Source organism: Amblyomma americanum, unplaced genomic scaffold, assembly GCF_052857255.1.
Source record: "Amblyomma americanum isolate KBUSLIRL-KWMA unplaced genomic scaffold, ASM5285725v1 scaffold_75, whole genome shotgun sequence".
Classification (NCBI taxonomy): domain Eukaryota; kingdom Metazoa; phylum Arthropoda; class Arachnida; order Ixodida; family Ixodidae; genus Amblyomma; species Amblyomma americanum.
Genome location: NW_027526547.1, coordinates 45,617 through 73,424, shown reverse-complemented (window position 1 = coordinate 73,424; position 27,808 = coordinate 45,617). Strand labels below are relative to the sequence as shown.

Sequence of the window (27,808 nt, the reverse complement as noted above, 5' to 3'; positions counted from 1 at the left end):
GTGACGGCGCCGAGTAAACGAGGACGTCCGCCGCAAGCAGGGGAGGCAGAGACGGGGACGGGTCCCTTTGTTGGCGACTTCCGACCCCCCTGGAGCGGCCTTCCTTGCGAACACAAGACCAACGAGTTCGCGGAAAGGCCAGCGAACTCCACACCTACCAACCAAGAATGTCACGCGGACACTTGCTGTCAGCGTGACATAAAAGTCCAGCCACAGTTTCCCGGAACAAAATTACACACACGCGCACATGTATGCTCGGCTGTTCAATCAGTCCACGAACACGCAAACACGAGCGCACATTGCGGTTAATTCAATCCGCACACACAAGGCTAGGACACCAATCTGCACGTTCCAGAATCCACCATGTCAGATCGGTGCACCAAAATTGGCAGAAATGATTTCTAGCCGCCTACATCTTGAAACCGAAGTTCATGTTTCTTTTTAGCTTTGTCCGCAAGATTGGACCAAAATTCCGATTTATCCGGCACGGCACCCCGGTTGTAAAGGATACCACCGCTAACAGGTCTACATCGTCTTTTTCATCAAAAGCAACTAAGCTCACCAGCTCCCAGCATTCTACAAAGATTGCTGCTGCCATCGCGCCTGCGTTCTCTCCCTCTTTGAATTTCAGAGTAGAGTTAGGCCTGTCATCGGCAACTTGACCAATATTTTGACATGCAGTTTCCGGTAGTGTTAGCTGTTTGCAGCGTTGGCAGCCGGCGTTCTCCTCAAAGAAAAGCACGCACTCATTCATTATCGTTTTACGATCACCTTCGCTGCCTTGCTTCCACACTTCTGCTAATGGGGCAGGTTGCTCCTTGTGGAAACCTACAGGAATGGAGACATTGCCCGCATCCACCAGTTTCCTATGTGCTGCGAAACTCTTTGCAGCTGTTCCTGTCAGCTCCCAATCTGATACAGAAACATTTGATGCTCTGGACCTGCCTGAAGCTTCACTGAAGCCTCGACTCTGTCACGAACAGATTCGTGCGAGATTCTGAAATGCTCATCGAAATCTGAGCTCTGATGTTCTTCATCTGGCTGGTCCCTTTCTGGCTGCTCTAGTAGCGAGTGTTGTTCCAATGTTACTAGCTGCCCTACACCTTCAGCTAGATCTGTCAGCGCGCACAGTGTCCGCACCGGCTGGCAAGACAACTCATCTTTGGCATCTAGATTACTGTCGACTGCAAAGAGCGTTCTCGCTATCAGATCCGCCTTCTCCCCGTCCTCGACCATTAATGCTGCGTCAGAGTTAGCGCACACTGGCTGGGGCACGATGCTTAACTCTTCTTCGCGAGCAATACACTCAAGTGTCTCCTGGGTCTGGTCTATACTGGATTGCTCTGACAGCATGTTCGTCACAGGAGTGACTAACGCTCCTATGCCTATCTCTTCTGGCACGGCACACAAGGTTAGGTCCTGCTGTCTAACCGCTGCAGCTTTCAAAGCTGTAGTCATCGGCACACGCGTCAGATCAGCGTCCGCTACCTGGAGAACCGCACCTTCCTGTTTTGTTTGTTCAGAGCCCTTACCCCTGAAAAGTGACTGACTTTGTTCTCCTGTTAACGTTATTTCAGTCCCTGAATCCACACAGGTTTCAGAACTCTGACCTTCGGTATGCAAGTCTCCGCATGGCAGATCCTCCGTCCCATCTGGTTGACTGACCTTATTAACAGTCATTTCCGACTGGGAATGTAGCTTATCAGGCGCCAGTATCTCTACTTGAGCGACTAGTTTGCACACATCTGTCCTCACCGCGGGAACATCTTGTTCTTGGTTTGTGTTCGGACAGTCAATCATCAAATGTCCAAATTTCATGCAGGTATAACACTGAACCGCTGCGAATAAGACTTTGCTATCAACGTTCGTCCCCTGCCTTAATTTCAACTGCATCTGTGCACGTTTTCTCTTTCCCAGCTCAATTTGGAGTTTCAAATTTTCAATTTCACTCAGCTTTTCTGCCTCCTCCTGCTCAACGCGTCGCATCATGCCCTCCCGATCATACCGTACAGCAACCATCTCCGTTTTCTGTGCTACCCTTTCTAGCACTAAACACTACACCGACATGGTGAATTCGGAGAAAGCAGAAAGGTCTCCTACCTCACTCGTTGCTCTCTGCCACGGTGATCTCGTCGTCCTCAGCGGTGACGACAGGCTCCTAGATGCAGACAACTTGAGCCCTGGATCTCTCAGCAGCTCGCTGGCTACATCCTCGTTTGACTGGCTTGACTTGGGCACCTGGTTACTTTTCAGCAGCTCGCTGACTCGAACACTTTTGAGGTGGACGTCTGGTTCTTTTCAGCACCTCGCTGACTAGAACCCTCGATGGCTTGTTGTTGCCCGGCTCCTTCAGCTCCTAGGTGACTTGAGCCTCCGATGTCGTCTCGAACTCGACCCGTGATCCTGAAGCTTTCGAAGTCAGTCTTTCGACGCAGCTTCACGTTTTCTCCTTTAGGACAAACAGCTTGTCCACCGACTTGTTCTTCTCACCTTCCGTCCAATGCCTCGAGTAGAAAGAAGTTGCGATCCTGCCGGCTGCGCCAGTTGAGTTTCCCCCTTCAGGTGGTGATGAGAGGAAACACCTTGTTGATGATGAAATCGGGGTTTCTTGGTGGCCCGGTGGTTCTAACTCGCAAACATTCACGTTACTCGAAGAAAGGAGAAGGTTAACTATCTATTTACAAAATAAATAAAACAAAAAGAAACAAAGCAAGGAGAAAACTATTCACAAGACTAAACCGTTTATCAGAAGAATTCAGCTCTCGTTCAACCCAAACCACTTGTTTTTAATCCCTCTGTCTTCGCCCTCAGCAGGGACAGCCACCAATAAGATTACAAGCGACACACCTCACCAATCAGTGGATAGGGAAAGGAAAATAAGGTTTCCGGCAACTAATCACAGATTGGGGAAAGAGTGCTGATTGAACATTTGGGAAAAGAGGTTGCAATCAAATACACAAACAGCACTCACGCGACTACCCTCTCCCACGGCACCCACGGCCCATAGGTTACCACTTTCTGAACATATGTTTTCTCTTTCGCACACACGACAAACATATGCCGACGAGACGATCACTAAAGTGGTTTTCAGAACACACTGAAAGAGAAGAAGACAGTCGTGACGGGAATAGTGGGTTTTCGGTCATTCGGCTAATACTCAGCCGTATCTCGTGCATTCCCGAAGCCTCAGCAACCACTTGACAACACACACATGTCGACAGTTGTACATGGTTAGGCTTCTTAAGACGGGCTATGCCCGTGACGGCGCGGAGTAAACGAGGACGTCCGCCGCAAGCACAAGCAGGGGAGGCCGAGACGGGGACGGGTCCCTTAGTTGGCGACTTCCGACCCCCCTGTAGCGGCCTTCCTTGCAAACACAAGACCAACGAGTTTGCGGAAAGGTCAGCGAACTCCACACTCCACCTTTCCCCTTAATGCGTTAAATGAGAGTAGAGTACGTAGTATTCTGCTGCGAATTTCCAGCTCCGTTTGGAGCCGTTATCTCAATGTGATGTAAGGTGTAAACAGTCGCATCAGTAAAAAAGGAGAAATAGATTGGTTATATAATTGAACAAAAATAGTCACCTCCACTGATGAAACTCCTCTGCAAGCCTGTTCAGTTTTTTTCATGTCGTCTCCATCGCAAAAAACAAACTTAGGTTGGGAATGTTGAAACTGGTAACGAGATTCTCCTGAAAAAAAAATGAAACCCGAACTATACAAAGGCTGAACAGCAGTATTGAGGTGACTCAATGGGCTTAATATTACAAGTTCAAATCTACATTTACATGATTCCAACAAGAAATTCAACAAGGTGGCAAGAGCTCGATTCATAAAGCAGATAAGTTCTTGTGGTGGTTATGAGGTGAGTGTTCGACAACTTGAATTGCCGGCCACTACCAACCTTCGGTGAGACTGGCCTTGATTAGAGCGGTGATGCCCCCAGCAAAAAGAGTGCCGCACATGGCGACTAAGAGCTCGCTGCTGGTGGCGGCCTTGAATGCGACCACATTTCCCGGCTGCAGGCCGAGTCTCCGAAGCCCCGCCGCAACCCTGCGGCATGTATCCAGCAGTTCGCCGAAGGTGTACCGGGAGCCAGACTTGGCGTCAACCTGTGGGATGGCATATGACGGCAAGTCAAGATAGAGAGGCACCGGCACGACACCTTGGAGATGAAAAAAATTCTCACACTTCAAGGTCTACTCTGGAGCTAAGTGAAGCTGTTCCACATCCCTTTCTCCGTACTCTGAGATCGTCCACTAATAGGCCTACTCTGCTAAACACAACTTAACAGCATTTTCAGTGGCTCAGATGACACCTTGGGTATTTACTGCGACGACTGAGCTGACCCGCTTTCGGTGGAAGAAGTGTCATGAACACGTATCGAGCTGGAATGAAACGTGATGAGAAGCGACGTACTGTGTGATGCCGATTTCTTTGGCTCCCGGCTGCAGAAGTACCGCGCATTGCTTCTCGGTTAATTTTCCTTCAGGAGTGGGCAGATAAGCATGAAATGTGACACTGGAAACCTCGCCTTTCCGGCATGCCCGTAGTGGATAAAGTGCGCATTCAAAACTAGCACAAAGAGTGGCGCCAGCTTATCTCCATTTGCAACACTGTGAAACCCTGTGGTTGCGACCGCTTGAATTCGCCACCTGCACATTGTGCGGGTGTGGCCTGACTTAGACAAAATACACAGTTACCATAAATGGTGTACAGCGTTGAAAAAACAGGTGCAGTCGTTATAAACAAAAATAAATTCACAGCGTAATTAGCGAGACAGCGAGGGGAAGCGTTAACACAATTGTTTTTTGGTGGCTGCCATTTTTACCCCTACTTTGATTCTTTCCTTCACGATAACATCGAAGTGGCATTTCCCAGATTTTGGAAGTGTCTTACTAGCTCGCATTGAGGTAGTTAGCAACGAATGGGGCAGCAGGCACGAGGCACGTATCACGTGCACGGGGTGGGGGATCACTTAACCGCTGGGAGGAGCTCGGCATGATCGGCTATATCTACGCGGGATTCGTTGTACAATTCATTTCTTAAAGAGCTAACACTGAAAAACAAACTGCGCATGACGTTCGCACCGGTGCTTTAAAAGCGTTAAGACGAACGCACTTGGGACAGCGTCCGCAAACATAGCTGTGTTGCAGCATCGTGCTTGGGAGGCGTAGAACACAGGGCGAAGGCTGCTAAACGCTACCCGCATATGCGCAGCGCAAGGCATGGCTCTCAGACTAGAACAGCCTACCAGACTGTACTGTCTAGCAACACGTTTTGTGCGAATGAGTCATCAGTCGCTGCCAGTTTTTCTGTCTACTCGCCTTCCAAGGCGGCTGCACCAGGATGTCGACGGTCGCCGGATACGGCTCAAAAACAGGAAGTCTGTACTAGCAGCGAGCAATAAAACGTGAACAGAATAGAAATACGAACAAGAATAACATGACCTTAGAAGGGGGAAATTCAATACTAGCGCAGTTTAATTTCGCTTCGAAGAAGGTAAGAGTGTCATTGAGAAGGGTTAATCAACTTCAATTGTGTTTGCCGTCCAGGAGTCAGTATATTGGTATTTTTGTGTAGGCATTCATGTTCATGTTTCATTCATTGCTGATAGTAAATTCTTCTAGGTGGTATCTTAACTGACAGTCGTCTCTGTGCTGTAGTGCCCTTTTTTAAATTTCCGTCAACATGGCGATATATCTTACTTCTTTTTCGTTTTGTAAAGCTATCAACCACTCCTTTTTCAAGTTAGAAACCTTCCTCGATGGCAGTATTCTAGGAGGTCCATTGTGAGCGGTGCGTAGAAGGCAGTTCACATCATCACTCACGGACCTTTCCAATTTTCGCTGAAAACAGGGTTCGCGACTAGTCGCGCTATGAAACAGGGCAATCTGGACAAACTTATTATTTGCAGGCTGCCATCACGTGCTGCATGAAGCTGTACATACAAATGTATGCGCTAATTGTAAATGTTTGGCAGACATCAGTGATTTCCTGTAGTCGCCAGAACTGGACACTGTGAATGCAGGCAGCATTTTTTTATGGTTTTGCAGTGCGCAGGAGGTATAGGCCATGAGGTTTAACCTTTTAGCTTACCATCTGACAGGAATGTGTGCTTTATTCTCAATTACAAATGAAAAATTGGAGGGGACACTTAAGCTCTGCCTTAAGGGTATAGCGCGATATGTAATGGGTCAATGCCCATACATGCGGAATAATGTTTCTCTACATTCATGGACCCCTGGGAGTCCTCGTACCACTTCTGGTGCCGTGGTACAGCTGTTAAGCGATTCGCCACTGCCCTGCAAGGGCAGGTCGATCAGCACAAAGCGTGTCATGGCCCATGAGGCGCTTCAATATCACTGCATTTTTCTGATGAAAATTGAAACCAAGATGCCTTTTTTAACATCAAGATCAACTTCAGATTGCCAAGCATGTGTCTAATGTCGACTTGACACTGCTATGTGAAAAAAAAAAGAAATCAGATGTATTTTCTGAAGATTTTTTGTTCTACTTTGGTTTGAATCACTACTCCTTATGCAAACTTACTCAGTGGATGGTTTCAATCAGGAACCAAATTGTCTTTTTTAAATTAGCATGACTGTATAAGGGTTGCTAGCTTTGAGAAGCATAAACTTCTCTCATGTCCTTTCCTTTTTCGCATCGCATCAAGTGAAACCCTCTTGAAAAAAAAGGCCGCTGCCGTCTGAAAGACGTTGAAGTAACGAGCGTTAGCTGTTTGTTTTACTAGATGAAGAAAGCGAAGAATAACGCACCGCTCGTCTCGAGAAACTGAATGTAATACCATTTGAAACTGGGTGGATTGACACCATGTTGGAATGGATGGATGGATAAGGCTGAACCCTTTGAATCGGGCGGTGGTTCAAGCCCGCTAGCCAGCTAGCTACGCGTGCACGCACGGCGCCTAGCGCCATCTATTAGAGAAATAACGATGCACGTCTACCCATTGTCGGCTTGCACCCCCTCAAGATACGTCCCAAACGGAATTTGCTTCGTTTGGGGGTCAAGGTGGGCCTAGAATTCGGCTTGCGGTGCGATATGGTAGCACTTCAGTTAGTAATTGCATGCATACAATGTTACCTATTATGCAATTGTGGTTTAATGTCAATACCAAAATCCATAGGGTTTTATCTGCCCTCCAAATTCGGTGTTCGGATGGCTCGCCGTTGTTGTCGGAGTATATATAGCGGAACGAAAGTAGACATGTATAGCGGTCCCGTAACGGTGCAGTTTTTCTACCCGTTTTAGGATATTTTTTTTGGTGAGGGGGGAAAGGGATGAGAGGGCACAACAAATTGTAATGGCCGCCATCTTGGATACGAGAAACCGAAACTATGCCACGATTTCGTCCCCGGATGTCATACAAAGTTCCACCTCTATCCACCATATTGAACCGTGACTTCATCATTGGCACGCGGCAGGTGGTTGTTTCTACAATGCTATTGTAGATGGCGCTACAAGTCTCAATGCGAGATGTGCTGTTTTTTATTTGCAGCCACAGAGGGCACTTTGATCTCAGGGTGGTAGGAGACCTCACGAAATTTCGAAACGTGATGAGTAGTTGCTGCCACAGACGGCGCTGTGATCAAGGGTGGTAGCAGACCCCACGAAAAGAGATACATGAGTTGGCAGATATTATAGATTTGTACACTGTGAAAAAGCTATGATTCAATTATGGCAATGATTTTTGCTCCATTTCCTCATCTGGGGATAACATTTTGTCACAACCTCAACCGAAAACTACTCGTTTGGCTCTGCCCCATCACCATGTAGAGGAACTTGTGTTCCATCGCCACTTCGTCACACAACTAATTATTGCAGACATAGGTCCGCATGTCCACTGCACACCGATGTCTTTTGCACAGCGTCGCCGGCACACCGTCGTAAACCGAGCACCCATCACCGCAAAGTGCACTTTATGGAGCCCTAAGGCTCAAGAGGAAGGCCACGCTGCAGCTGTCGCGGCATAAAACAGCCCGACAGCTGTGGGGGCAAAAAACGGTGCCGCACACGGCAGTTGTCAAGCGCAGTACAGACACGAACCGCGATGAAAATCGGTAATAGATGCTTAGCAGAAACAACAACCTGTCTATATATTCGTGTACTCGCTTCGGTCGCGATCACAGCAACCATCGCAAAGAATGCGACCGGCTACACGACGCCAAATTCATTTCAGGATTCGGATAAGACGGTGTGCGTAGTAAGCTACTAACAGATGCACATTTCGCTGACTGGACGGAAAAGCACTCACTCCGATCACAATCACTTTCACTACGCGGACACTTGTCACTGTGCTGTGCAGCTTGTGCGCTCAGAGGTTGTTCACCTTGCGCAGCTGTTACTCGTCGCTGTCCGTGATGACCCTCGCAGGAATTAGGAACGCTTGCAGCAACCGCAAACGGCTACAAAAAAAGGCATCGTGATGCCGCCACCACGTAGGTTTTCCGTGTGTTTGAAGCCCGCTCTGTCAACTCGATCAGCCTACGTAGATGATTTCAAAACTCATGGGGGAAATGTCACTCGTCGACTTTGAACGCGGCGAAGTTAGCAGTCGCTATGGAAAACTCGTAATAGCAACCTGCGGCCAATATAATATGTTTCGCACCATAGCCACCATTGGCAGCAGTGACACCGCTGTACGCAGATGCAAAGCAGTCGTCCTACAACTTCCATGCACACCGACGGAATTTTCACCGGACGGCCGTGCACTGCTATTGAGCGCTTGGAAGTTGGAATCACCACCGCGGTAGATGCCACGTGATACCCTTGACGACCCCTATAAAACCCGGATGACGACAGTGATCGGCTCATTGGCAGCAGTGACAGCACTGTACGCAAAAGCATACCAGTCTTCCTACGTCTTCCAGATTGTTGCACAACAGATCTGTTGTGTCAGAGATATCTATGTTTGGTTTTTGTCATTGTCACTGCTGTCCACTGCCTTTGAGGAGCCTTTACTAGCTTGCTATATATCCCTTGTTTGTGGATTACCATGGCTAAAGAGGTTGCTAAGTTGTTTCAAAATTTCAAACATGAAATGAAGGCAGAAATGGAAAACCTGTAAGATGCGGTTGAGCGCAGCTTTCAATATTAACTAAGACGCGTGAAAACCGAGATCGCAGAGCTTAAAGAAAACAAGAATTTCATGATGAAGTCACTTGATGGGGTTAACTAGCGGCTTGAAGTATGCATGAGAGAACAGAGATCTCAAGACCCAAAATGAAATTTTTCAGCGCAAACTTTTAAGCTTGAGAAAGACCTGACCGAAACCACATCGGACGCTCCTTAAATCCGAACAACATTGGCGCAACAGAAATCTATAAAAAAAATTGAGTTGAGGAGCGGCCCCCTGAGAATCTTGCACAGGTGCTTAAAAAGATTGGTGAATCAATTTGGGAATCCATTACACGAAATGACATCGGAGTATGCCACAGGGTGCCCGCAAAACACGAAAACATGATCGTTCAGTTCCGACGCCGCGAAAAGCTTGACAATGTTCTTGAACTTTCCCTAAAGAAATGTCTCACAAATACTACCCTAGAGCTGCTCAAGGGGGTGCCAGCCTACATAAATAAGCACCTGTGCTCATCTATGAAAAAGCTGTTAAGTTTGGCCATTGCCTGCAAACGCGACCATGAGTGGAAGTTCGTTTGGACAAGAAGCGGTTTTATCTTCGCGTGGCGCATTGAATTATTGCCCATTGTCCTGATCGTCCGAGAAAGCCACCTGGAGAAGATTAGGAGCAGTGGTTCTACGTTGCAACTTTATAGTAATGTTTATAACTTTTCATATCAACCACGGCCAGCAACTTCATCCTTCCTCAACACATTAATGAACTCTTTGGACGAAAAAATAGACACGTATTTGAAACTGCTCCATTTAAATACTAGAAAACTCGAGCCGAGAAATAATTATATACGTGCGTTACTTAACTCTTGCAACTTCACATTTGTTGTTATTTCTTACGAGACCTGGTGCAATCAAAACTCGGACTATTTTGTACGTCCTAATTGCCTCCACTTCTCTTTAAATCGTGAAGAAAAAAGAGGAGGGTAGTCCATAGAAACCCTATTATCACAGTGTGAAACGTTAAATGAGTATAGCCTTATTACCGAAGACTGCAAAGCACTTTGCGTTAAAAATGGCGATAATTTATTCGCCCTGTTATGTCATCCTCTAAATGAAAGCATTACTTCTTTGAGTTCTTTGACTATTTTCTCTCTTCTGGAAGTGTCTTTATATGCATATTAACTATTGGCGGCGTTTTCAGTATTGACCTAACGAAAATGTTCTCCCAAGAAAGAAAGTTGCAATCATCACTTCAATACAATGGTTTTTACTGTTTTATTTCCGTGCCAACACGCATCTCTGCATCATCGTCATCATTACTTGATTTGTTCATCACAAATTCATCTAATGAGAACATGCGATCCGAGGCATTAAGCTGTTATATAAGTGTCCAAGTCCCCATAATTTTGCTCTACACCGCATTTGTTGTTATTTCTTACGAGACCTGGTGCAATCAAAACTCGGACTATTTTGTACGTCCTAATTGCCTCCACTTCTCTTTCAATCGTGAAGAAAAAAGAGGAGGGTAGTCCATACAAACCTTATTATCACAGTGTGAAACGTTAAATGAGTATAGCCTTATTACCGAAGACTGCAAAGCACTTTGCGTTAAAAATGGCGATAATTTATTCGCCCTGTTATGTCATCCTCTAAATGAAAGCATTACTTCTTTGAGTTCTTTGACTATTTTCTCTCTTCTGGAAGTGTCTTTATATGCATATTAACTATTGGCGGCGTTTTCAGTATTGACCTAACGAAAATGTTCTCCCAAGAAAGAAAGTTGCAATCATCACTTCAATACAATGGTTTTTACTGTTTTATTTCCGTGCCAACACGCATCTCTGCATCATCGTCATCATTACTTGATTTGTTCATCACAAATTCATCTAATGAGAACATGCGATCCGAGGCATTAAGCTGTTAAGTGTCCAAGTCCCCATAATTTTGCTCTACACCGCAGAACCCCTCAGTATAAAAAGACAACAAAAAAACGCATCGCTTTATATCTCCTGGAACAGTAGAAAACTTAAGAAAAAGAATTGGCCAAACTGGCTGTGCTGATATTTTTTGCGTTTCAGACACTAACACCGCTCCCCAGTTAAATCCACGGACGGCCATCTTTGCTCTGGCAAAAGCATGGATAGAAAGGCCTGACACGTCATATAAAAACCAGCCAATATCTGCCATCCGGTCGTCGTGCGGACCCGCGCGCCAGCGCAAAAGTTCAAGTTTTGTTCAACTTTTCGCCAGACGCCGGACCAGCCGCTTGCCTGCTGTCAGGCCTTTGTTGTCCGTCGTCCGCATGCCGTGCGGAGCGCTGCCATCACTGTCAAGGGGCCTACCGGCAGAACGAACGAGCATCACAGCGGAGGACGAAAGAGAGCGGAACGCAAAAAATTTGTGGTTTTTGAAGAAAGCAAAGTGGATTAGTGGTTTTTGAAGAAAGGAAATGGCGCAGTAACTCATTCACTTCTTAGTGGACACTTCAACCGTGCCCTGAGGGAAGAAGGAAGGTGGGCGTGAAAGAAGATAGAGAGAAATAGGTGCCGCAGTGGCGGACTCCTGAAGAATTTCGACCACCTGGGGATCTTTAACGTGCACTGACATCGCACAGCACACGGGTGCCTTTTGCGTTTCGTCTCCATCGAAACGCGGCCGCCGCGTTAGGGTTTGAACAGGGGTATTCCGGCACAGTAACCGAGTGCCCTAACCACTGATTCACCGCGGAGGGATGCGGAGCGAAGCAGAGGATAAAAGTACGGCCACAGCAAAGTGATCATGAGGACGGAGGAGAATGGTACAGCAGCAGTCAGACTACGGAATCCGCGGCGCTACCCGCTTCCAAACACAGGGCAGCGTTTATACGGCGTCGCGTCAGCCTCTCATTCACTGACGTTGTCGCTGGGCGCCCGCAGGAGAGGGCGACCAAACTTACGGTGGCGTCTCTAAGTGGGCGTGGAGAGATAGTGCATACCAAGGCAGCACATAATATTGGTCCATTATTAGGAAGTCATTGGCACAGAGTGGCCCTACATAGGACCAGACTTCACCGCGGCGTGCCAACGTTGGTTAAGCCAGTTCACCGCTTTTTCGACATAGGCCCAAGATTCCGCACATTCGTACAACAACGGCTAGGCCATATAAAAAGGGTTACTGCATTGGCCTCGGTTGTCCTCTGTTCATCCAACGTAGGCCTCGCTGATTTTAAAAACTGGCCACATTGGCCCAATTTGAATTTTGCTCATCCAACGTATGCCTCGCCGAGTTTGGAAACTGGCCGCATTGACCCACGTTGACCTCTGTTCTTCCATCGTAGGCCTCGCCAATTTTAAAAGCGGCTGTGTTTTGCACCCATGGCTCTTGCGTACGTTTTTGCTCATAAACATCGCCTTCATTTAATAAAAGCATCGGAAGTTGTTAGCAGTCGCAATTGCACTTGTTTCTCTTTGCTTTTTCTTTGCTACCTCAAACACGCGTTGGCAGGCCGCATGACCATTCTTGAGGCCGGCCTGTCTACCTTGCTGTCCATAAAATGTAAAGGATTTTTCACTCTCTCAGCGAATCATCGTATTGATAAACTGTGTTGCTTGGACATGTGTTATCCTAATTTGTTTGCCTCATGCGTCATATATGAAACACTCGAAGAACACATATTGTGCCTGTATTTTCAGTTATTGTTCAACATTTTTGTATTTTCATAGGAACACTTTTATCCCATATTGAGCCAAAGGAGCTACAGCACACGAGCGCAAACATTACGCCAGTATTTGGAGCTTTTTTTGGTGAAATCGATGACCGAGCTCAAAGTTATTGCCTCAAAAGTTTCCGGCACCTTACATGAGGCTCGTTCTTGGTTCTTGATTTTCCTTTTGCACTGAGGCTGCAATCTGACAGCTTCGCATCGTCCTTTCCTTCCCTTTTATCGTCTTGTCATCTTCCTATGACGCAGCCCCCAAGCATTACGGAATTCTGTCGCTCGTTTCACCTTCTCCCCGTTCCTTCAAGTCTCATACAGTCGCCTTTTGTCCCGACCGAGTCGTTTTCTTGGAAGAGAGTTGGTCCCTCCCGCGCAAAGCGCTGTTTTTCCTTTCTGATTTTTCTTACTCACAGCCTGTTTTCCCCTCACACCCAGCTACGCGCGGCCGCGCACATTCGCCCTCTCTGGATTTCCTTCTCGCCACTTTCAGTTGCCGTTTCTCTTGCTACAACAAAATTCTCCCGCTCCCCTCCCTCCCCCCCCCCCCCCCCAAAAAAAAAAAGCAATGAGCCTATCCCCTCGCTGTCTCCTCGTCTCCCCGGCACTCGCTATGGCGTAGCACGATCCAGTGCACTGCCGCAACTTCCACTAGACGTGCTTGGCCTGTGGGTAGCACGATGGCGAATAACCACACGAGTGCACTGGAAAGCATGTGCAATACACTCGAGTTCACGTTCACACCGTTCGTACTCTGCGCAAGCGAAACCCACACCTGACGCGTTACGACGACTCCGACGTCATTAAGTAGCCTGGCCGGCAAGATCCTATTTGTAAGTACTACATTTCCTTTTATCTTTAAATGCATTCAAATATGAATATATTTCTGGGTGTAATTGCTGCTTTGTATACGCGCCTTTTTTTCTTGCAGGAAAAGAGAAAGCGTCAAAGCGCAAAGACGGCTTCTGTGCTCCAACTCTCATTGCGAAATTTCTAGCTTGACGGCGTGCTCAAAGGAATGCAACCCCAGTGGTGAGAACTATTTTTCATCTATTGTGGCTGAACGTTCACCGAACGTTGAGCACCTTTTCAACCAGCATGGTGGGGTGTCAATGTGGCCCGACAAATGCTGTGTTCGTGGAGACGTTGGTTGTCTATCGTTTGTGCAAGATGGGAATGAGGCATGTTCCCTCTTTCACTGCAGCAGGCGAGTCAGAATATGTGTAACAGTTCCAACCATTTCTCTTTCGCTTGCCCACTTGCAGGTGTACCAGAAAATACTGAATTCCTCGCTCCAGTCGATTTTGCCCAAGTTGCCTCTGAATTAAAAAGCCATGGACTCTCAGAAGAGTGTTGTGTAGTTTTGAAGTAAGAGTTCCGTCTCCCTTGTTACATGCACGCGAAGTAACGTAAACTGCTTGCTTTTTTTCTCAAAACAAAAAGCCCTCAGTCTCCGACATTCAGCGGATTTCGCAAAACTATGCAAGCCGTCTTTGCATAAAATAATTTTGTCAATATAGAGAAAAAGCTTCGTTCAAAGTTGTTTGGACGTCAATTGAGGGGAGATGCTACCACCTGTGTTATAACACTGCTCGAATGAAAAGGCAAAAAAAAACGGCTCGTTATTTAAAGATACGTAAATAATGCCACACTGCTCACATTCTGCGAGCGCCGCCATACGGCCGAGCGGCATGACTGGGCTCGTGTGGGAGTGAGGAAGACGACGTTCCCGCTCGGACGCGCGCTGCTGTTGTTCTTGGCCATCCGATTAGAAGCTCCTTTTGTGTCGCCCTACTTTTGTCGGTGAAATTTTGGTGGAGGTGCTGGGTGTCGGCCCATGAACGCTCACCCCGAGGACAATTCTGACGCTCATCAGCGACGCTTGGAAACAACACCCGTCCACAAAGCGAGCCGCAGCCTGCGAGGCCAGCAACCTGAGTGTCAGTCACTTACGATGTCGGTGCGTACCATGACGTGTACTACTGGCAGTCAGACAGGGCAGCCTTCCGGCACTGTCCCACCGGTTGTAGTCCTCACACCTCGCTCGCCGCCATCCTTTCACGGCGATTGGTTCGAGGATGTCGAAGACTGGTTGTCCAGCTTTGACCATGTGGCCACTTTTAACCCGTGTGACGACGATCGAAAACTACGAAACGTGTATTTCGCGTTCCAAGACTAGGTGAAGACATGGTTCGAGAACCATGAGGCATCCTTTACTAACTGGGAAGCGTTCCGTCGTGAGTTGCGCGCTACAATCAGCACAAACGCACGCAAGAAAAACGCCGAAATCGCTCTTCGCTCCAGGTCACAGCAGTCGAACGAAAGCGTCGCCATGTTTATCGAAGATATGGCACGTCTCTTCTACCGGGCTGACCCGGCCATGCCCGAGGCTACGAAGGTGTGCCACCTCATGCGTGGCGTGAAGGAGCAGCTCTTCGCTGGCCTCATACGCGACCCTCCAAGAACCGTCGCTGACTTCGTCAAAGAAGCCGCGGGCATGGATCGTCCCTTGCAGGAACGCAGTGCGCAGTAGTACGGTCTTCACGGAAGTGTTGCGGCCACCAACTATTGTGCGTCACTACCAGTCGCCGGAGACGAGGCACTTCGGGAACTTTTGCCGAGTGTGGTTCGCGAAGGACTGCGCAACCTCCGCTTAGATGCTCCACTTGCCAGTGTTGCAGCTGTAGCCGATGGCGTCCATGACGGAATTCGGCGAGCGGTTCAGCCACCACCGGCACCACAGCCGGAGCCGTGCATCGTGAGCTACAGCGAAGTCCTACGGACGCCGCAGCCGGAGCCGTACATCATGAGCTACAGTGAAGCCCTGCGGAGACCTGCGCCCTGCTGCCGAACCAACGCAGGGGTACCTTCCCCCCGTCGAGCTGCGTGACCCACGCCCTTTTCGAAAAGCGGATGTGTGGCGCACACCCAACAACCGGCCACTATGCTACCACTGCGGGGAGCCCGGTCATGTCCTCCGCAACTGCCCATACCGGCGGATGGGATTAAAAGGATTTCCGCCGAGCGCACCTCGACTTCGCTATGGTGAGAGACCGTGAGACATTGAAACGTACCTGGCCGATCATGTACTGCCCTCAACGCCTCCACAACGTCAGTCTAGGTCTCCGTCTCCAAGACGGGTTCCTTCACCAAGTCACGCGTCATCCTCTGGCCAATTCAGAGACACGTCCCCCCGCCGGGAAAACTGAAGATGGCGTCCTCTGCGGGTAGGACCGCCGCTGCCGCAGAGAGTGAACAGCCTCCATCCGGTGACTTTATGCGACGACCCGAACGCAGACGGCCCCACCCGCTGACCTCAAAGACGGTCTCACCGCCGACCTCAAAGGCGATCACACCGCCAACCCCATCGTCGACCGCGCCGACGACCACACCGACGACCTCACTGATAACCTCAGCGACGGCCCCATCGACGACGGCACCAAAAATCTCACCGACGAGTTGTCAAAGAATCGTTTCCGCCGCCGAAATTCTTGTTGCCGCCGATGGCTATGACGTGTCAGCAATCGTGGATACCGGAGCCGACTTTTCTGTCATGAGCAGCCACCTAGCCATGACCCTCAGAAAGGTTCTAACACCTTAGCATGGGCCGCAGAAACGCACAGCTGGTTGCCATGTGGTAACGCCGGTTCGCGTCTGTACCTGCCATATAAAGATCCGGGGTGCAACTTTAGTTGGCACCTTCGCCGTGCTACGAGAGTGCTCCAAAGAACTGATTCTCGGCATGCACTTCCTTAAAGAGTATGGGGCGGTCATAAACCTGCATGGGCAATTGGTATCGTTTTCGACCCAGCGAGCCGTTGATACCAACCCCGAGCCGCACAGGGAAGCACTACGCATCTCTGACATCCACACAACGATACCGCCGAGAGCAAGGAAGTTTGTCACAGTCCAGTGTGATACCAGCTTCAGTACTTGGGGCATGGCTGAAGCGAACATGTCGCTGCTACTGTCTCAGCAAGTTTGCGTTGCTCGTGCCTTTGTCGACCTTGTTCACGCGCGTATCGAGCTCTTAGTGACCACTTTAGTTGCGAACCTCAACATTTGACGAAAAAGACAGTGATTGCCCATTTTGAAGGACTTGGCGAGCATGCCCTCCAATGTGTCTTATCCACAACGGACCCTGGAACAGCGGAACAGGACACGGCAACAGACATTAGCACCGACGTGAACCCTGTCCTTCTCACCAATCCAAAACGCCGCGTAGAAAGCCTTATTGACTATTTCCGCGATTGTTTTGCGTCAACCTCCAAGGTTCGTCAGACGCCCATAACTAAGCACCGCATTATCGTCGATAGTGACCAGAGACCGCTATGTGAGCGTCCTTATTGTGTTTCGTCGAAGGAACGTGATGCCATTCGCCACCAAGTTGCCGAAATGCTCCGCGACGATGTCATACATCATCGACGAGCCCCTGGGCATCACCTGTTGTTCTAGTCGCAAAGAAAGACGGCTGACTACGGTTCTGTGTAGATTATAGACGTCTCAACAACGTTACCAAAAGGGATGTATATCCACTGCCGCGCATTGATGACTCATTAGACCGCCTCCGCCATGCTACCTACTTTTCGTCACTCGACCTGCGTAGCTGTTATTGGCAAATCGAGGCCGACGAGCGTGACCGAGAAAAGACCGCCTTCGTTACTCCTAAAGGATTGTATGAATTTAAGGTGCTTTCTTTCGGCTTGTGTTCAGCCCCTGCAACGTTCCAACGTATGATGGACACCGTACTAACTGACCTGAAGTGGAAGTTCTGCCTTGCGTATCTCGACGATGTCGTGATTTTCTCCGACACTTTCGAGGAGCACCTGAAATGTTTGCGTGCTGTTTTCGAGGCAATTCGTTCCGCGGGTCTGTCTCTGAAGCCTGAAAAGTGCCACTTCGTATTTGGAGAGTTCAAGGTTCTTGGCCATATTGTGAGCGCTCATGAAGTTATCCCCGACCCAGAATGGACGGCCGCCGTTGCTGCATTTCCCCAGCCAACAGAAAAACGAAGCTTGCGGCGTTTTCCGGGGATTTGCGATTATTAACGGAGGTTGCTTCAAAACTTCTCCAAGCTCGCAGAGCCGCTGACTCGCCTGACAAAAGACTCCGAACCCGTCTTCAGGGGCCAAGATCAGAAAAAAGCTTTCACAGAACTTAAGGCCCGCCTCCAATCTACGCCTATCCTTGGCCACTTCGATGAGAAAACCGACACAGAACTGCACACAGATGCCAGCAATGTTGGCCTGGTTGCGGTGATTGTGGAGTGACAAGACGGTGTGGAACGCGTGATCGCATACGCAAGTCGTACTTTGTCCCGTTCCGAAGTGAATTTTTCCACCACGGAAGAGGAGTGTCTCGCTGTTGTGTGCGCAATCACGAAATTTCGTCCGAACCTGTACGGCTGCCCGTTTTGAGTCGTCAGCGATCATCACTCCTTGTGTTGGCTTGCGAACCCGAAAGATCCATCTGGGCGACTTGCACGGTGGAGCCTTCGGGTGCAAGAGTTAAGGCGTCACCATCATGTATTAGTCGGGTCAGCAACATAGCGATGCAGACTGTCTCTCCCGAGCTCCTCTTCAGTGCCCACCAGATGAGTCCGACGACGATTCTGCTTTCCTCGGCGCTGTCACCACATCCGACCTTGCCCACCACCGGAGGGACGACTGCGAACTGCTGCCTCTAATCGAGTACCCCGAAGGAACTGCTCCGTCTCCGCCCAGACTCTTCTCGCGCGGGCTTTCGGCGTTGTACTTAATAGATGGAGTCCTCTACAAGAAAAACTACGGCCCGTCCGAAACTGCGTATCTCCTCGTTGTCCCAACCGCGCTTCGTCAGGAAGTTCTCTCTACATGTCACAACAACCTTTCTTCTGGCCAACTTTGTTTTTCCAGAACGTAGGGACACCTGCGCCACAACTACTGCAGGCCTCGGCTTGCTTCGGTCGTTCAACGCTACGTTAGAACCTGTCGTGAGTGTCCACGACGGAAGATACCGCCGACAAAACCGGCCGGCCTTCTGAAGCCAATTGATCCACCACAAATTCCATTTCAGCAAGTCGCCATGGACTTACTGGGCCCATTCCCAGTGTCCTCCATGGGTAACCGGAGCCGGTATATTGCTGTTGCCACGGAATACCTCAGCCGCTACTGTGAAACCAAGGCTCTTCCCCGGGGCACCGCGGCTGAAATTGCACAGTTCTTTGTTCACCACATCGTACTTCGCCACGGCGCCCCCGCGGTTGTATTAACTGACCGGGGAATCGCGTTTACGTCGGCTCTTACAGATGAGGACCTGCGTCTCTGTGGCACCAGTCATACAAAAACGATCGCTTACCATCCTCAAACGAATGGACTGACTGAGAGACTAAACAAGACTATTGCAGATATGATGCCTATGTATGTCGACACTGACAATCGCAGCTGAGACGTAATACTCACATCACGTTTGCGTATAACACAGCCCACCAAGAAACGACGCGCTTCACTACCTTCCGTTCGGTATATGGCCGGGACGCCCTGACCATGCTGGACGCCATCCTGCTCCCGTATTGTGCCCTCTCGTCTGTCACAGGCGCTGACCAATTCGTTCGTGATGCAGAAGCCGCTCGCCACCTTGCTAGACAACGGATTCGCCACCAGCAGACAACTGAAGCCCTGCGTTACAACCTCCGCCACAGGGAGGTGATTTACAGACCCGGCGTGCACGTCGGTGTATGGAGCCATATACGTTTGCGCGGGCGCTCTGAAAAGCTTCTGCGCCTCTACTTCGGGCCCTACGAGGTGCTACGTCAACTCAGCGATGTGAACTATGAAGTGTTCCCGCAAGGAGTTGTCCGCTCTTCTCGACCGCCCAAGTCTGAAGTACTCCACGTGTCCCGCACGAAACCGTATTACGCCCCTAGCCATTGCCGGGGTTGACATTCAGTGCCGGCGCCACACGTGCCTTCGCACTTTCGGTGCCTCCATACTGTTTTCCAAAATTTCGCCGACAAACGTAGGGCGACACAAAGGGGTATTTAAATCGGATGGCCAAGAACAACAGCAGCGCGCTTCTTCTTCTATACCGCGTCTGAGCGGGAACGTCGTCTTCTTCGCTTCCACACGAGCCCAGTTATGCCGCTCGGCCGCATGGCGGCACTCGCAGAATGTGAGCAGTGTGGCATTGCCCCCTCCTTTCAAGACGCATCGCCTCGATGCCTCCGGCAAGGGGGAAAACAGTATGGAGGCACTGAAAGTGCGAAGGCGCGTGTGGCGTCGACACGGAATGTCCACCCCGGCACTAGCTAACGGGCGTAATAGGGTTTCATGCGTGACAATATGATAATAAAGCTAAATTTTCGTCCATTTGTTTTAGTGCTAAATTTAACTTCATTGTGAATTTTAACATGTTCATTTCGTGGTGTGACACGGGGCATTAAGATTAGAAATCGGCCATTCACTGCATGACAAGCATGATTAATTCGATTACACATTTTACAATTAAGGTGGCGATAGTTCTCATTTACCAATCATTCTATAGAAATGTTTTGCGAGTATCTTCTCGCGCATTGTCGCCGCAAAGTTTATAATTTTCACCTTTTCTTGCTATTGGCATACATATGCTTATAACCACAACGTGTATCTCTTTACAGCTTCGATGTATTGCGAGGTCATCGTGCAAAAGATGGACGAGGAATTTGTTTCAAGGCTCTGCAAAAGTCCTTTCAATACAAATGTCATGAGTAGTTCCGATACTACTCGTGAGTTCACTGGAGGACAGCGCCACGAATCACTTTGTGGGTGTCTTAGCCGTGCCACGTCAGCTTGCCAAGCTGTAGCCCGACCGAAATACTTAGAACAGCAACGAACTTGTTAATAAATGGAGGTTCAATAAAATGTGTCCGGTAGAATTGTTTGAATCACTTAATTATTTTCAATTGATACACTCCATCAAGACAGGTTCCAGTATTAGTTGAAAGTTTCATGAGTTACAACAAATCGCTCATTACAATACGAAGTATTAAAAAACACAAACGGCACCTAAAATTGCATGCGATAATTCCTCACTCGTGTTGTTGGGAAAGCCAATGGTTTGCCATGTTAGAAATGCCTGTAGCCAGCCACCCGATGCCAATAACTGAAAAGCCACTATTCGTGCATACTGGGCCGTGCACAGGCCCATTGTTGGCAGTCAGAGTGGCTCAACATCGGCCCGTTACTGGCACGAACGACGGCCATGCTTGGAAAATGTAGTAATTTGTCCAAATACCGATGAACGACCAATTTTGGCGCCAATTTTTGCCACTCTTATGCTATCGGTGGTCCATTATTGGCGTGCTGCTTGGGTAAAGCCCCTCAGTTACCCCCTGTCTATATCTAATCGTCCTAGTCCGCGGCGATGGGAACCTCGTGCGGGGGCAAGGGGGACAAAAGAGGCACTGCTGCCTCCGCAGAAACGGGCCGCGCCTAAAGGGTGGTTCACATGCAAGCAATTCAGCGAATTGAGCGAAAAGCGGCGCTGCGCTGTGAAGTGCTTCGCGAGCTTTCATTTAAAATGCGTTGCCGCAGCGCGTTTTCCACCGTAGCGAAAAGCGGTGTTGCTGGCAGAAGATATGCGCTTGCAACCGGTTTTGGTGGTGTTTAAACACCAACAAGCGTAATACATGCGGATTATTTTGTCAGTTATTCTCATATTTTATTTGTATAAATATGAATCTTGCGTTTAAAGCAATCAACACAACTAATAATTTTTTAAAGCAAAAGTTCGTACATGAGGGGTACAAACTCTAGTAAAACTGGTCACGTGGCAACGACAGGCCGTCACGCTGCCATGTGATCGAACCTTTATATAGCAGCAGAGTAGTGCGCGCCGCCTTCCGTTCGCACGCGGAGAGGCTCAGCAGCAGCGGACCGCCACGCTCTGCCATGCGTAACAGCAGAGACGCTTGTTGCGTATGCGGTCACCTACGGTTCAAATACCGTAGCATCTGAGCTCAAAAAACGCCTTACCAAGAAGCGTAATCGGCTGCCACTTCTGAAAGTTTTTCATTAGAAATGGCCGCTCAGGTGAAAAACTGAAAAATTGTATGGCGGTAAAACGGGTGTACCTGCTTTGCCGCTATAGAATTCTGGTTCCTCTTATTCTCGTGAGCGCCGGCCATTCAATGCTGTAAAGAATTACGTTGTCCAATTCACGGCGCTGTCTTGGGAAAGTTAACGGTCTAGAGAATTAGAAACTGCGCTTGGGATTTGCTCCCCAATCGAGCCATTTTTCTCTCCGCAGAAAAGCAAGACGGGTCGGATTTCGTAATGGCCATCGAAAATTTTGTAACAACTTGTTAAGATTCCATTATTTCCCTCACGCGCACCTTCAAGGGCTGCTTGATGCTGCAGGGAAAGGTCCACAAATGTCTGGTTTTTTCCTTGAAACATCATACTTTATATACTTCATATATAGTATACTTTTCAGCAGCCGATTAAACATTGGTGCGTGAACCACAGTCACTCACATGCTCCGAAACTTAATGAGAATGCTAATTACTTGCGCTCCAAGGCAATAAATGTTTTAAAAAAGCGTGCCGGAAGAGAAGGCGATGTCTACAATGCGAACATTGCGATTGTGTGCGTAGCAAGCAGCTGGCGGTGCACGAAACCAAAGAAGCAGGCATTTGGGCTGCTCGTGTGATTGATGTAACGTCTCGCTGCATTAGTTTTCAAAACGAAGAGCGAAGTCGAGTAACTTCAGATAATAAATTGTATATGCGGGTAAGGTCCGCACTTTTATTTTCGTAATTCGGGTGAGGTACGGCCATTAGCCGGAAACGGCATTTTTTACTACAATTTTAAAGCGATATTCTGCTAACTATTAATTTTATTGTTTATCACAGGTTGATGCATAGCTCGCGGCTAGTTAGAGATCGTTTTAAGGTTCATTATTGCTGTCGCTGTCGCCGTTGTTCGGGCCGTCATCATCGTTATCCTTGTCATCACTCTCATAAATTAGTCATCATTCTGTTCCGTCCAAACCATTTGAAATGCCTTTAACCTTAAATATTTTAACAGTAATTTACGGGGACACATCACACCATGCATTCAAATCCAGGAGCACATGAGCTGAACTGACGCTCTTCTTTAGTCGTCCAGTTGACGTCAGTTCATGATCCACTCGGAGTAGACTTGTCTGAATTCTGCTTTGAAAGGATAGCTCAAAATGCAGCACAAATGAAAATGACTCCAAACTGCGCGGAAAAAACTTTTAGACACTCACAGATGGCACTAAACTGCACAGCTGTGCCTAACGAAAAATTATAATTATGATGGAAGCAGGCAGCTGTCATCTGGTAGCTAATTGGGGAACTCGTGCACGTGTACAGCAGTTGATTACAGCCGATATTTCTTTTTACCTGCACATATGCGGTACATTGTGCAATTTTCTTGCTTGAATTGTGACGAATGCTTTGTTACATATAATCATCGCAGGAAGAACCTGCTTGACACTGCTACTGTATGCAAGACGACACTTTCGCAAAGAAGGAAACAAGCAAAAAATTTTACATGCTCTACCAGAAAGTGGAAAACGGGCAAAATATCAAATAGTACGCATAGTTTGCATCATAGACAACAGAGCTCTCAATGAGAGTTTATTTCTAAGATTCACAGTTGGAAGAACTTTCCCTAATATTAACAACGCAAAAGCAGGCAGTGTAATAAAACAGGGAGATCAGACGCTAGCGCCAATTTTAAAAGAAAGCGGTGGAATTTTTGAGGCCTGCGATACACTAGCGACTTGAAAACGCAGTAAATTGTTCCCGTTATCCAGGATGAAACTAACCGCTGATTTGTTCGTGCATTCAGTTGCATAATTTTTTGGAATACTCGTGAAGGCACGGTGCGAAAATAAAAGCGATAAAAAGAGAATTTCAAGCTCACCAGCGCTGTTCGGTCCTTGTTTTTTTGCCAGGCCTCGGTGAAGAACGTTGCAAAATCGACATTTGGAACGGTGGTCCCTGGGATTCGAGACTTCAAAATGCAGTTTTCAATGACAACTGATCCCTCTAAGCCTGAAGACTCTTCACCCGACACAGCGAGCATCTCCGGGGCAAAGGCTTGGGCAAACATCGTAATTCTTTCCCTGGCCCAAGTGAAAGAGTTTTCTGTCCTGTAATAAAACCTCAGCCAGCAAAATTTCCAAACTGTCCAAGTCTTTCGAAAAGAGTTTCTATATGTCCACGTCTAGAGCACTATAGGACAGGCAATCGAGTTCATGCATGTGCGCCGGTGGAACGCTCTCTGAAAGGTACAGTTTTGCAGCTGGGATTTATGTACTAGGCGAGACAGCAGCCATCATGATGTCGGCAACCCGTAAGCAGGTAAGGTATCCCTAGCAACAGCTGCTACAGCGCCCGTTTCTAATGTTTTGATGGAGGCTTGGAAAAAAAAGCACGATTCAACAGTGATGGGGCATTATCGTTAGGAAATGAAAGCTGTGTAATTTTTGGTACATTTTGAAAGGAATCCGATGCTTTGGATTTCAGTTTTATTTGTGAGTTTTTGGTGAGAAGGTGCGAGGTTCACAGGGCTGTCTTCACCTCGTGACCGTGTGTAGGTTTACGGACTCACGAAGGGGGTCTTTCAAGTGGTGACTACTCAGCGCTTTGGGGTTCGACTCATTGGTTACTGTGACAAACACGCACCCATGCCAGTCACAAGAGCCGCCTCAGCTGTCGGTTCCTTGGGTGGCAGGTTTGGCAACCGCATGGGCTTAGGCCGAGAATGAAATGAGTCTGCAAATGGTAACATGCAATTCACTGCGATTTCGGTTCCAGGGTATCAGCCCTGATTTGTTCTTTCATTTAGTTGTGTCAATATTTTTAAACAAAACACTCCTGAAGGCAAGGTTCGAGCAAAAAATTAAAAAATATATTTAGCTTACCACGCCAGTTCGGTCTTCATACTTTTGCCAGGAATCGGTGAAGAATGTTGCAAAATGAAAATTTGGAACAGTTGTTCCTGCGACTGTAGGCTTGACAACCCAGTCTTCAATTACAACAGATACCTCTGCGCCAACGGGCTCTTCTCCCGACGCTGAGAGCATCTCCGGCGCAAAATCTTGTGCAGACATCAAGAGTAACTGTTTGCCGCAGGTAAAAGAGCTTGTTCCGCTGTAATAAAGCCTCGCCTAACAAAATTTTACAGGCGCTCACGTATGCTGAGAATTCCTACAGGCGCATGTCAAGAACTGCAGGAACATGCAACTGAGTACGTGGGTGTGCGCCGGTGGAGTGTCGTTTGAAAGTTGCAAACTTCCAGCTGGGAGTTGCGGCTCTGCCTGCGACGACATGAAAGCAGGTAAAATCATCCTAGTTCCTAGTAACAGCTATCTGTGCGGACGTCTGCAATGTATTGGGGGGGGGGGGGAGAAAAAAAAATCTTCAATCAGACACTGATAAGGAACGATAGCTAAGCAAAGAAAGCTCTGTAAAGCACTGCGACTTCTGAGATTTTTGCGTGGAGACGCAACGTTCAGAGGGCTGACCGCACTTCGTGACAGTATGGGGCTCTATGCACTCACGAGGGGGGTTCGTTCAAGTCGTGTCTACTTAGCTTCTTCGGGTTCGTTTCGTTGGTTACTGTGACACACACGCACTCGAGCCAGCCACAACAGCCTCCTCAACTGTCGGTTTCCTGGGTGCCCAGGTTTGATCACTGCAGGGGCTTAGTGCGGGCATGAACTGAGTTTGGAAACCTAAGCTTCCAAATGAGTGCGATTTTGGTTTCAGGCTTAGTTGCTGTTATAGGCAGGAACTCTGGTTTAAATCTGCGCAAATGAGATTTTGAATCTTTTTGAAGAGCAAAACACACAATAGAGTGCTTTTCAGTGCTATGCTTTGGGTCATTGATCAGCAGACTCGCAGCTTTATTTTGGTTGCCCAGTTCACGAGGGAAAGTAAAGCATTGAGCAAAGAAGGAAGCCCGAGGGCAAGAAAGCAAAACGCAATAAAGGTGAGGCCTCTCAAGAGACAGCAGGAAGCGAAATTACGTGAATACTGAACCCCACAAAATAACAATGGAATATACATGGCACAGTTTAATATAGCCTTTTTCCCTGAGCGTTATCCTAGATGCTGTTTTTGATGCAAAACAGAAATTTACGAGCCAAAAAATACGTACCTTTCTGTCATGTTATTTGCGATCGTGTCTGTAACTTTTTCTTTTATCTTCAGCTGCTGTACAGTTTTCTCATGAAGCGGGGGCTAACAATTCTTCTATGAGGTATCTGTATCTATGCAGCAGTTCAGCCATGTGCCACTTCCCTGTAATGGCAGGTGCTAGCACCGGTGCGCTTGCGTGATCCAGGTAGGTCTTTCCGAGCCACCAATCGTGAATATAACTGCGACCTGCCACTACGAACATGTTGCTAAAAATCCAGTGGGCAGGTTCTGATGACGCCACAAGGTCACGTGACAAAGGCGTCCCACCTGGTCCCTTCTCTGGGTTTTTTTCGCTTACGACGCCGACGACCAAACCAAATTTTCTGCAGAACAGGAACCTTAACGCTATCGCGTTTTAAAAAAGGAACATGTTCTTGAACATACCTGGCACTTTCATATTTGGAGAACCACAATGTTGTGCGGAAATCAACTCATCGGCACGAGCCCACTGAGTGAATAAATTCACAAATTCTTTCCGTGTTATGCGTCAGGACAGCGACCTTTCTGGCAGCCAAGAACAAAGAAGTGTACACCCAAGAAGTTATACTACGTCGGCTCGCACTTGCAGCACACCTGACACAGCGCGCTGACAGATATGCGAGGACAAACAAGCTTCTAAGATTACGTATCCACAGGGACAGACGACGCTCGGTCACATTACATCACGAAGCACTCCCCGACATGCCCAGAGAAACACGTTGGCGCGCAGCACGATGCAGCTTAAGGTGGAAAAACAGAACCGCCCGCGGCCGGTTCACTCTAATTTGGCGTCTCGAATGATGGACAGTTATATCTGGGGCCAAGGTTTTCAAGGTATTTAGGCGTCGGTAATATGGGAACACGCTGACTGGACAATGGAGTGGGTGGAAGTGCAGTGAGCTAATTGCGGCACATGTAATCATGTCAAATATTATATATGTAGGCCATGCCAAGAAAACGCTGACAACAAAACCGAAACGAGACAATACATATAGGCAATAAGGACTGCTGAATCTGAAACGAAAGAATTTCATTCCGTGTTTACTATAAATTACACTTAAATCCAGATTACAACGCGCCTCGCTCCATTCTGCCCTGCACCAGGAACGGAGCCCTCCTGCGCATTTTCTCATTGCCAGTACGCTCCTTTTTAACGCGATAACGTTAAGAATTTCGCGTGAGGCGGGAAACCCGAAGTCGTCGTTGTCGTCGCCACAGTTTAAGGATGCAGCGGCTTCGTCGCATTGTTTTTACCTGAAAAATTCCAAGAGCACCACAGGCAGAAACCTTGCGCAGCCACTCAGTCAACGTTCGGAACCAACACCCCTCCCCGCGCGCAGATCACGATAGCGGCTGCCGTCAACGCTATCGAGCTCTAATCTTAGAGGGAAGCTTAAGCGTCCAAGTTTTTTTGTGGTGCCTGATTCGCCGCCAGCGAGGCGCCGTCAGACGGCTCGGCAATTAATAGTTATTGCTGCATGGTCCTATTGCACATAAAGAACAAAGCCACACAAAAATGAAAAAGCAAATATTCTGGCGTATAGTACGACCATTCTGAAAACGGCCTACAGGAAGATCAAAAAACAACAGGTGCCTCGAGAGCTTAGTGTCGTTCGGACTGGCAAAGCTTAACGCAGGTGTATAGAGCAGGAATTCTTTGAATGCAAACCACAGCTGCTTGACGCTGCTGAAAGACCCCTGGTGAAGCGGCAGTACAGTAACGAGGTTATAGTGAGCGCAACGACAGAAGTGAGGTATAATGTGAAATTTCCAGGTACGCGACCATATGAGGAGCTCTTTGGGGGCCGGAGCGCTATAGCCCGACACTAAGAAAAATTCGATCCCCGTGC

The 27,808-nt window shown here is 48.3% G+C and overlaps 1 protein-coding gene across 1 annotated transcript in view; it reads right to left on the bottom strand.

Annotated features, from left to right (window-relative positions):
- The window catches only part of LOC144112376 (uncharacterized), a 90,030-nt gene that overhangs the window by 56,580 nt on the left and 5,642 nt on the right, over nucleotides 1–27,808 (bottom strand). Inside the window, exons 2-3 of the mRNA XM_077645226.1 lie at nucleotides 24,462–24,551; nucleotides 3,905–4,165 (exon numbers count right to left, since the gene is read on the bottom strand). Of these exons, the coding sequence (XP_077501352.1) occupies nucleotides 3,905–4,165; nucleotides 24,462–24,551 (351 nt within the window). The remainder of the gene's footprint in view (nucleotides 1–3,904; nucleotides 4,166–24,461; nucleotides 24,552–27,808) is intronic.